The sequence below is a fragment of the Euprymna scolopes genome, chromosome 37 (assembly GCF_053919585.1).
Source record: "Euprymna scolopes isolate OS-2025 chromosome 37, ASM5391958v1, whole genome shotgun sequence".
Lineage (NCBI taxonomy): Eukaryota > Metazoa > Mollusca > Cephalopoda > Sepiida > Sepiolidae > Euprymna > Euprymna scolopes.
Window position 1 is genome coordinate 48,170,375 of NC_136518.1, and position 12,090 is coordinate 48,182,464.

Genomic DNA, 12,090 nt, shown 5'->3' on the forward strand with positions numbered 1-12,090 from the left:
ACGTATGAGTTGAGCGTGTTATGGCGCAGGATATTTTGGCCGATCAGAATTGGAGTGTTTTGGGTTGTTACGAGTACATTCACCCCTCTAAAAGTGGGGGAGTCAAAACTGCCAATAGTGACGTCACTGGTTAATTCGCCAAAGGCGGTTATGCTGCCGTTGATGCCTTTCACTCGAACGTCAGTGTGGGCAATGTGTTTCTTAGCTTCTTTCGGAAGCTGACATAAAGGGATGATGCATGTAGAGCATCCCGAGTCTAGCATCGCGATGGCAGAGAAATAAATATCTTCGATTCTGAAAACAGACTGGACGAGTGGTGACTGGTGGTCAGGTCCTTGATGATTGAACATGTGATGGTTGATGTGGGGGTAGGGCGAACGAGCCATCACATCTCGTCCTGCCCAAAGTGAAAATCCTGGAGGTTTTTGGATTGTTGCGGCGATGTGGGTCTATCGGCTGATGGGTCGTCATCTGTCGTGGCGACGTGGGCTTAAGCTTGGGTATGAGGTGGGTGACGAAATGGGCAGTTACGCCCACGGAAGCAGGGTCGACCTCCGAGGTAATTCTGACACAATGGCGGTTTATGCTGGCGCTTCTTGTGGTATTGAGGGTGGTCCTGTCTTTGTTGTTGGTTGGTTGGGCCAGTTTGTTGAGGGTGTGGCTGCCTACTAGATCGGGGTGATAGGTTCGACTTGGGTGGCGCATTCTCCCGATTTGATTGCCATGGTCTTTGAGTGTAAAATGATTCCTGGGCAGTCGCGTGTATGAGATCAGATTTTATACCGCGATCGAGGTACCTTTGGGCCTCGCAAGCTATACCGATCGCGTTGTAGTGGGAGTCCATAGTTTTGACAAAATGGGGGTAAAGACTTGGGTTCCAAGCCTTCACCTTCTCGCTCATCAGCATCGCGCCTATGATGGAAACAAGGTCGTCCACTGTTAGTTCAGTGTTTTTATCTTTTTAAAACTTGTTTTTAATGTGGACGGCCGCATCTCTGAGGGTGCTTTCTAGGCGAGATGCGAAGTCCGGTAGTCTCTCGCCATCCAGTCGCTCCAGGTCCCAGGCATGGCTAAGGTGTTGAAAATTTGTCATCTGGCTGCCGCGTGCTGCCTGTAGGTAGTCTTTCAACGCATTGAACGTGGATGTGTCAGTCTTCGAATCGACCATTTGTTGAAAGATTCCCTGCTCGAGGAGATCCTTCGCAGATTTGATAAACTCGCCCTCTAGACTGGAGTAGTTGTCTAATTCCGGTGCGACGTGGATGGCGTAAGCCTTGGACAGTGCTGTGATAAACTGGTTGACATCGTTACCTGGTCGGAAGGACTTTTGCTGCCTCATAATGTCCCGTATCGTCTGCTGCCGTATAACCAGACTGTAGTCGCCTTCCGATCGGTTTGTGTGGGGTGTTGTTGAGATTGATAGCCTCATAGCCGAAAACATTTTGTCGATGTCCTCCTGTAACTCGCGGAGGGTATGTTCCGATGGTTGTGTGTCTCTGGTTTTTATGTTGAACATCAGTGCTTTCTGTTCCCGGATAAGGGTAAAAAGTTCAGCTCGTGTGAAGTCTGAATATTTGTTCATATTTTCCTTGCTGCACGCTCTGACACCAATGTTGTAATTAAGACAAGCGTATGGTAGCAAGAAAAACGTGAACACGGAGATTGTGTATATACATATATATGCATATATTTATTCTCGACAAACGAGATGTTAGAAGAAAAAAAAAAAAAGAAAGGATCGTTAGTATTTACTCAAAGTTGACTGGGATGACGATAAGGTATCGGCCGTGGCGACGTTGGTGAGAAGAGAGGTGGTTGATGTTTGGCTGGTGCGTCGGTGAAGTAGCAGTCGTGGCGACGGTGAAGACGACGATTAAGACGGCATCGGAGAAGAGGAAGGTGCTGATGTTGACAGCGTTCGAGGCGAAGATGACGGCGTCGGTGACGAAGACGGCGGAGGCAGCAATGAACGCGAAGCGTGATGTGTTTGACTGGTCGGTCTGTCTAACTGCCGATTTGAACATGCTGACCCTTTTTTATATCGAGGCGCGATGAAAAAGTGGCTCGAGAAAGCCTGTGTTTAATTTAGGCGGGAGGCATTGTCATAGGCCGAAAAATATAAATGTTATTTTGCCAATGCCTGCGGAATTGCGTGTAAATCACCTGAGATTTGTATTTCTGTTTTATAACACATGGATTTCGGCCTTTGGATTATTTTGGACCCTCTCCCAATTACGGGATTTCCTTGCAATTTCTTATGCAAATGGAAATTCAATTAACTTTCTTTAAGTTATATTTTTGGATTTTACCGTCATTGGATTATTTATCTTTCACCAGACTATCCATTCACGTGTAATCAGCTTTTTCTTCACCATATTCCCCCTGCTTCACTTTCTTGTTATCAAGTAAGATCTTTGACTTACTTGTTGTTGTTTCATCAAATACTTTTGTATGCAAAATATGATCTCGCGTTTTGCTAATTCCTACCCTTTGATGAGAAGGAAAGTATTTCTTCGAAACTCTACGGATTAAGGACTATCCAGTTATCAAGTGTTTCCTTTTCAGATTAAATATGTTTTTAACTCTTTTTCAAAGTGTTTTTAACATGTTTTATTAACTGTTTGCTCGTGTTTATATATATATATATATATATATATATATATATATATATATATATATATATATATATATATATATATTACGATTTTAAGCGATTAATAGTATATCGTAGCTATTACAAGGCTGATTTTGATATCGGTAGTTCAAATTGGGTTGTTTTCCTTCATTTATTAAATATGGCAGATCAAAGGGTAACAGTCTTGCTTCCTTGTACAAATTGATTTTCTTAGTTAAAATAAAAATACTTGATCGATTTCGTCAATTTTTGAAATATGACATTTTCGTTCCGTGATTAGTATGTACACCATAAAGAGTTTTCTTTATTTTATTTATTATTTTTGTTTTTAATTAGGTTGAACTATCTTAATCAAAGGGATGCAACTCTTAATAAATTAATATTTTACGAAACTACGCTTAAAAGCGAAAGCGATTTTTCTTGTACAGTTCGGTAAGTATTAAATGTACGTATCTAAATTTAATTATAATAACATTTTCAATTTGCGAAAGAAATCGACCACGCAATAAATTAAATTCCTGTAGCTAATTTAGATTAAGAAAATAAAAATGGAAATTTTTTGAAGCAGAAATATTTTTTTAACGCGTTCGAAACTTTGTCTAAAAAATGCAATTAGCTTTGAATAGAAAGTCAACATGGTAGGTTGCTTTTCTTCGTTTTGCTTTTCAGTGTAATGTTTTGTCTTTAACTTTATTTAAAACAATTAATTGGACTTTTTTTCCACGAATAGTTTACTATTCATTTTGAGGTGCTTCTGCTGTTTACAGACTAGGCTATTATTTAAATATTATTTTCCAGTTCAATTCAGTTTTCACGGTGTCTATTGTACATTAAATTGTTAGGTGAAAGTATAGTTAAATAATCCATTTTCCTTTTTAACATTCGAAAATGGGACTTTTATATTTAAAAGAAACACTTAGTTTTTTTTTTTTCATTAAAAGAAATAAATGGTATGTTTTACAATCTTAAGAGATTTGTAAAAAATATCAAAAATTCAAATATATAACAGATGTTATCAAAAGCAACACCCTGAAACGTTTATTTGGTTCGAAAAGCAAAAATAGCCGCGAACTGACACCCAAAAATTGTAAGTTTTGATAATGACTTCAAAATTATAGAATTATACAAAGTATGGCACTTCTGCATGGCATGACATATTAGCAACATGGACGAGTTATCGACCCTTGTTATTCGAAAGAGAAATGACATCTAGTGGCCATTATGTGGACCTCAAAAGTATAAACAAGTGTTTTACGATAACGCAAAAATATATAACGAAATAAATAACACAAAAATATATGAAAATCGAAACAATTATTGAATAAAAAAAAATTATCAAAATATAATTTTAATGTATGAATATAATTTCTTTCAATGAGTAGCAATGTAGCAAATATTTATTGAATATTTCTTTCAATGAGTTCAATGTAGCAAATATTTATTGAATAAAAAATGTAGAAAACATTTATTGGATAAAAAATGTAGCAAAACATTTATTGAATAAAAAAATGTAGCAAAATAGAATTTTTAAAACATGAAGCGACCGTTTATAGAGGTTTAAGAATATGTTTTTACAGTAAGATTGTATAAACGACATATTAAAATATAAAAACATGAAACATTTATAGAGGTTTAAGAATAATTTTTTTACATAAGATACTTTTGTTTTTGTTTGTTTTTCACAGTAAAATCGTATAAACATATATCTATAATTTTTGTTTGTCAATGTAGCAAAATATAATTTTAATGTAGAAGTTTTTATTTATAAACATTTATAGAAATTTTTTAATATTTTTTTATTTTTATTTTTTTTCCAATAAGTGATTTTCATTGAAACCTTTGTGGAATATAGTGTTTTTGCACAGTTACAATGGATAGAGTTTCCTTATTTGTTCAAAAACCCATTTCAAGGGATTGTCTTTGCACAAACTTTTAGAAAAGTACGAGTTATTGACCCTTGCTTGGCTGACACATGCCCTCTATTGGCCGTTCTTGAAACTAAAATACACACATTCGCCTCATGCCACTGTCATGCAGAAGTGACCAAAGTATTATTAAAAATCCACCCAATATATGTTACCATGACATATATTGAGTAGATTTCTAACAGTATTTTGTTTTAGTTTTATTTTTAAAATCATTCTTGAAACTTTGAATATGTTGGTGTCAATTCACATCCATTTTTCTTGTTCTCACCTAACGCTCGACATTATTTGTTTTTCGAACCAAATAACCGTTTTACGGTGAGTAAAACTACTAAAAACTTTTCCAGATAGGTAAAAGGTTTGCCTTTGATAAAACTTATTTGTTATATCAAATTTTTTTTCCGAATCTCTGTGGATTGTAAAACATACCGGAAATAAAATTCTTATTTATTTGCCTCCCCGTTAGATACAAAGTCCGTTTTTAATGTGGGGAAAACCCAATCCTGCAAAAGAGGAATGCTTGATTGGAACAAAAATTTAAATTACCCCAGTCTAGAAGGACTTCTTCATTGACCGAAACAAAATAGACTAATGTAGTTCTGATGCCATGGCATTAAAACAGATACCACACTTTGTCCGTCAAGGCACATAATTTGATTTAATGCTTACAAAATAAATAGCAGAGGCTTGCATTTACAAATATCCGTGGGCTTAGAACTAATTTAGATGATATTGAATCATTTCTCCTAGCAAACACGCCGAATATCTTAGCAACCTACATCCCCCTCTAACCACTTTAACATGCCTGGTTATCTCACACTTTTCCGTAAGGACTCAGACAGACGTATGCACAGACTTAGAGTCTATATTCGAAACACCCTCCTCTTGACTAGAGAAATAAAACTAGAATCAGACGACCAGGCCTTTATGCACTTTAGACTTAACATGCAACATTACGTTAGCCATTTATATTTTCTCTACCGCTCTCCCTCAATCCAGGACTCTATCCGAATAAACAAAGTCTCTGACAGCATAGATACAGCGCTCTCCCTCGATACTAACACATGAGTACATGTATTTGGTGACTTCAATGTCCACCACAGTAATTGGGTTGGACTCCCTACTTACACAGATGCAACTGGTAGGATAACGCATAGCTTCTCGATATCTCGTTCCCTATCACAGACAGTTACGTTTCCCAAACCAGCAAGATCAACATGCCTCACTTTTAGATCTATTTCTGACTACAGTCCCCAATGATTGTGTAATGAATGCCCACAGCCCATTCAGGAATGCTGATCATGCTGTGAAAATAGTAAAAATCGCCCTAAATTCTCAACCCAAAACTGAAGAGCCATTGCTCAAGACAACAAGGTGTTATAAAAAAGCTGACTGGGAAACCATTAAGCATCTCATCAGAGATGCCTCATGAGGAAATATCTTTTCTCTTCCTGCTGAACAGTGCGCAAATGAGACTACTGAATGGTTCAAAACGGCAACTGAAGCACATGTTCCCATGCAGAAATTCTATAGCAAGCCCCACTCTCCTCAATGGTTTACTTCTACTTGTGCAGCTGCCATTGCTTAAAGGTAGTATGCGTACCACAGATTTAAACCGACATAAGTCCAGTTAAAACAGACAGAAGTTTATAGAATCTAGCAGTAATTGTAAGAGAGAAATAGCGACAGCTAAGAGAAAATATACCAAAACTACCAGAAAACGCATCAAAGCACAGAAATTAGGAACCCATGTTTTTTTGAAAATCTACAATAGTGTAGTAAATAATGAGCAATCAACAATTCCCCCACTGTCCAACAATCATGAGGTTGTTTGCACAGCAACCGAGAAGACTAACATGCCTCCAACTCCACATTGACTCCCTGACTTCCTTTGTGGACAGACGCCACACTAGATGATCTGAAAATAACTCCTTCTCAGGCGCATGATATCATAAAAAACCTTACACCTCAAAAGCATGTGGACCCGATCTCATCCCGGCTGTATTATTAAAAAAGTGCTCCACCAAGGTTGCTCCAGTTCTTCTCCAAACTTTACACCAAATGCCTTAACGAATCTTGCTTTCCTGACTGCTGGAAAACTGTTTTTATGGTATCAGTTTTCAAGAACTCTGGCAAAAGAACTGCTTTTCACCAAAATACTTGAATCCTTAATTAACCACGCTCTAGTCCATCACCTTACAACTGCTAAACTTCTGACCAATCAACAGTATGGATTTAGGCAACCCATTTTATAGCAAATCTCCTAACTGTAATCTCTGAATGTATATCATCCCCCTCTCAGTACAGGCCAATAAGTCTCTTGTGCATCATGAGTAAGTTGCTGGAATCTGTGTTAAATAGAGAAGTAATCAACTATCTCAGCAAAAATAACCTTCTTAGTGACATGCAATATGGTTTCCGTTCTGCTAGATCTACAGCAGATGTGCTTACAGTTATATCTCATAGGATTAGCGAATCTCTCAACAGAGGCAACCTTTCTAGGGCAATTGCTCTTGACATATCAAAGGCCTTCGATAGGGTATGGCATAAAGGTTTACTTCACAAGATCTCCAGCTATAGTATAACTGGAAATGTCTTCTCAATTATTAAATCATTTCTCTCTGATAGGTTCATAAGAGTAGTAGTTGATGAGCAAGAATCAGAAACTCTCAGTATTAATGCTGGAGTTCCTCAGGGGTCCATCCTGGGCCCAACTCTTTTCCTGATCTACATTAATGATCTTCCAAATCACATCCTTACATTATTTGTAGACATTTTTGCTGATGGCACTAACATCTAAGACAGTAAATGACCAAGTTCTCTCCGATTCTCTCTCCTCTGATCTTGATCACGTTGTACAATGGGGAAAGGAGTGGCTGGTTACTTTTAATCCATCTAAAACCAAGCTTCTATCTTTACATCATCAACGTTCTGATCCCCATCTGGCATCAATTAAAATGAATAGCTCTCGTCTTGGGAAGACCTCAAGTTTTGACAAGCTTCTGGGTTTGACCTTTACTCCTGATCTTAAATGGAATACATACATCAAATCTGTTGCCAAGGCTGCTGGAAAAATGTTGGGATCCTTCTATCGATCCAGTAGATATCTCACTGCTGATGCAATTCTCTATCTATATAAGAGCCAGATATGTCCAAGGATGGAATACTGTTGTCACATCTGGGCAGGAGCTGCTAGAAAGGACTTGTCCTGGCTTGATAGAGTTCAAAATAGACTTTGTGGCCTCGTGGGAGATGTCCTTTTCTCTTCGCTGCAACCTCTATCTCACAGAAGAGATGTTGCGAGTTTGTCTGTGCTTTATCGTTATTTTCATGGAAAGTGTTCGACTGAGCTTCAATCTATGGTCCCCCCTCGCCAAACTTTCACAAGAAACACTCGTCTAGCTGAAAACACTATCAATAATTCTCCCCACTTTTTATCTCTACCTAAACCTAAACGTAGATTTCATGATCAAAGTTTTTTATTTAGAACTGCACACCTGTGGAATTGTCTTCCGTTTTCCTGCTTTCCAGCTGTCTATAATATGGTTGTCTTCAAGTCGAACGTGAACAAATTTCTGATGAGTCGTTACACTTAAGTTAACAAATTTACCGAACTTCCATTACTATCAATTACTATATTGTCCTTTTGACTACTGTACACTCTTTAACCCTTATCCTTGAGTGGCCTCTCGGCCTTGATAAGTGACGCCTATGTAATAAAAAAAAAAAAATACCATACACTGGACAAAGCAGGGGAGGGTAGAGCAGTAGTCCTAGATATATCTAAGGCATTTGACAGGGTATGGCATGATGGTCTTCTCAGGAAAATCATATCATACGGTATCACTGGACAAATACTTAACATAATTAAATCCTTCTTAAGTAAGTAAAGAATCCAGGTTGTCCTCGCCAGTCATATATCTAAACAATATGATATAAATGCAGGAGTACCTCAGAGGTCTATCCTTGGACCTTTGTTATTCCTAATATTCATAAATGACCTCCCTGATAAAATTGTCTCTGTTATGGGTATATTTGCTGATGACACCATGCTCTATAACAGGCACGAGGGGAAAACAAATGAACACATATCTAAGGAAATAGCAGAAACATTAGAGGAAGACTTCCAATCTCTAGTGGAATGGAGACAAATGAATAGTCACGTTCAGTGCTGCCAAGACTAAGCTTGTTTCTTTCAATAATTACAAGAAAACTTTTCAACCATGTATAGTAATGGCTAAACATACATTACCTGAAAGTACTTCTTTTAAACTCCTTGGCCTAATGTTCACAGGAACATGAGTTGGAACAGATACATTGAGAGCATTACCAGGGCCACTGCGAGGAAGATGGGCTCTCTCTACCTTGCTAGAAAGCTATTTACACCTGAAAGTATCCTGTACCTTTACAAAGCCACCATTCACCCATGTATGGAGTATTGTTATCACATTTGGGTTGGTGCATCTGCTACTAGTCTCTCACTTCTGGACAGGGTTCAAAAGAGAGTTGCCAACCTGATAGGTCTTGAACTGTCATCTAAGCTTCAACCTCTGTCCCATCGACGAAATGTTGCATCCCTCTACTTGTTCTACAAGTATTTTAATGGTGAATGCTTCGGCAAACTAAAGCATCTTTACCCCCTTAATGTAAATACCTCTGACAAACCCGATAAACAGCAAAATCCCACCCCTACACAGTAGAGATCCTTAGGTGTAAGAAAGCCTTCTACTCAAATAGTTTCTTTCCCAAAACTGCTAGACTTTGGAACTCCCTTCCAGGATTCTGCTTTCCCAACTGTACTAACATGCAGAAGTTCAAGTGTAATGTGAACAGACATCTTGCTACTCATCTCTCTTCATAATATCCCTGCAACTTATGTCCTCGATAGTAGCCCTCTACTTCAAAGTGGTACTGTGCCTTATTTGGGGTGAAAATTGAATTTTTTTTTTTAAATTTCTTTTGATTTTCTTTTAGATGAGGATTCACAAGTTATATTAATCAGATTGCTCTTCTCATATTGATTGTTATTTCCTCAACGTTTTGATTGATGTAATTTCCAACCTTCTTCAGATGCATCTCTGCAATCTATACGGAATTGACGGCACTTTTTATTCCCTCCACAAATCAAAGTTAAGGATTTGACTCAGATTAACCAATTAAGGGCAATCATTTAGAATTGAAGAAAAATTGTCTGCTTTGAATATGGTTTTTGTTTGTTTGTTAATGTCTGCTCTGAATAGTCCTTTTTAAAATTTAGATATTTACCGATTTTACAATATTTTTAGTATCTGTATTAATATTATATGCTATCTTTCCTGTTCTTGGTCAATAAAGAAGAAATTCTTTTAGACTGAGTCAATTTTTTTGTTATGTTGTTCCAGAGATCCCAAAACATTCCAAGATGCAAATATTTATTTTTCATGCAAAATAGCTCCTCCAGCATGTTAAAAATTCCGTACATCTTTTTGCAGATCTGTTTTATTATGCATTATACAGTTATTATTATGCCAATACCGTCTCTTTTCATGCATATGCGTACTCTTCAGAAAAATTAGAAATTATTTGCTTAGATAGCAAAAATGCATGAAAATATTATGATGTTCTTATATTTAATATATATTGAGCTTCTAAAAAAACGAATTGGTATACACAAAGAGTGAAATATAATTGAAAAAAGCATATTTTACCAAAACAACCTATAAATATATATATATATATATATATATATTCAAAATTTTATGATGTTGACCATCTTACAATTTATTCCTTTAATTCAGTTTATTATATGCTCTGTAATTACATTGAGCTTCTTAAATAAGGATTGGTATAAATAAAAATTAAATATAAGTGAATAAAGAATATTTCCACAGAAATATTCTTTATATGATGATGATGATGATGATTGCAACGTCTTGTCAGACGAGTGCCACTCCCTCAGACATTTAAAATCCATGAGCCCAAAAGTGACTTCCATCACCTCAGGACCATTTAATAGACAAATGCCTGAGGGAGTATCTATACAAAGATGATGTTACAGAGTCTTAGCTTTGTACAACAGCTAATTCTCTCTCTCGGTTCAAAATGTTGAGATCCAGCAACAAGCAAGAGCAAGATAGCCAGCAACAAGTTAAACTGCAGACCAGCTTAATGCGGGTACTGGTCTCCTGCTTTATGGTTTTTTTAAATCAGAGATTTGCTTCTCCTAGAAAGGTTGCCTTCACCACGGCTTACGGAAGCCCTCTCCACCCCAACACACATACAAGCACACATGATGCTAGTTGGCTGTTAACCCCGAAAAAGGGTGCATTCGCCCTTTGGAAGGTCTTGTTTTTAATCCTTCAGGAAGACTAGCCACCCTCCTCACCAAACAAGTCTGGTGAGGGAACCAGTTTAGTTGCCGGTGACCCGACCATGAGGCAGGTATTACCGAGTTACATGGTACCAGTAGCATATGACATGACCTGACATATAATATATATATATATACACACACACACACACACATATATATATATATATATATACACACATATATATATGTATAAAATAAATTTTTAAAATTCATTTTATCACTGTTTTTTTTTTTAATCTTTTTTCCACAGGCTGAACGCAAAGCAGTCAACCGATATTATCCTCCAGATTGGAATCCAAGCAAAGGTTCAATTAATAAATATGTGGGGTCGCATCCATTACGGGAACGAGCTAAAAAGCTCAGCCAAGGTATCCTTGTCATCAGGTATAGTTATTTATTCTACCATTCTACTCAACACAATTGATATTTCCTTCCTTGTAGCCCTATATTTTTTTTTTCGATCAGCATAGGAACTGGGCATTTTTCCAAATACCAGACAATTTCTACCTATTTAGAGGCTCCACCCAATTGCTCTCTCCTGTCTCGCTATTTTTCTACTGTTTCTTGCTATTTTTCTATTGTTTCTACTATAAGGATTTTGGCCATCTCCTTAAGTGCACTTGGTGCTATCAGATCAGGCTGTCTGAAGATATTGGCTTCCTGAGACGAAATGCATCTAACATTGATGCTTTTCGTTTTTCAACTTCCTCTTGTAAAACTTAATTATGTTCTGCAAAACCAAAAACAACCCACTTTTTCCTCCTTTTCCTTCTTCCCATTTCCCGTTTCTCTTTCTATCTCCCCAACTTACTAACTGGTTTCCTAACTTAAAATGTACCAAACATTAATACTGTAACCCTTTTCCCTCTTCCATTGCAAAGCTCATTCATGTACTGCAGCGCAGGGAACAAAAACGATAACAATTGTCTGTATTTTTGAGATGAGGTGTTTTCATTGATTGAGATTGTCGGACTGACTTCCTCATCTTGGTTGTTATAGACACAATGTTTCGACCGTTTTGTCCTCCGGCCTTCATCAGGTGTTTTGTATCGAACTGGGGAACCGTTTGTTAGGAGTCTCGAACCCAACCCTTTATTATTATTACGGGGGTACCGTGTTCAGACTCTAGCTAGGCTCTGGGACATAGTTGCTGATTCTCTGTTTTGAGTGTTACTTTT

The 12,090-nt window shown here is 37.2% G+C and overlaps 1 protein-coding gene across 1 annotated transcript in view; it reads left to right on the forward strand.

Moving 5' to 3' along the window:
* The first annotated feature begins 3,245 nt into the window (after positions 1 to 3,245).
* The window catches only part of LOC145261144 (coiled-coil domain-containing protein 130 homolog), a 25,719-nt gene continuing 16,874 nt past the window's right edge, over positions 3,246 to 12,090 (forward strand). The window contains exons 1-2 of the mRNA XM_080119442.1: positions 3,246 to 3,273; positions 11,163 to 11,296. Of these exons, the coding sequence (XP_079975568.1) occupies positions 3,271 to 3,273; positions 11,163 to 11,296 (137 nt within the window). The 5' untranslated portion in view covers positions 3,246 to 3,270. The remainder of the gene's footprint in view (positions 3,274 to 11,162; positions 11,297 to 12,090) is intronic.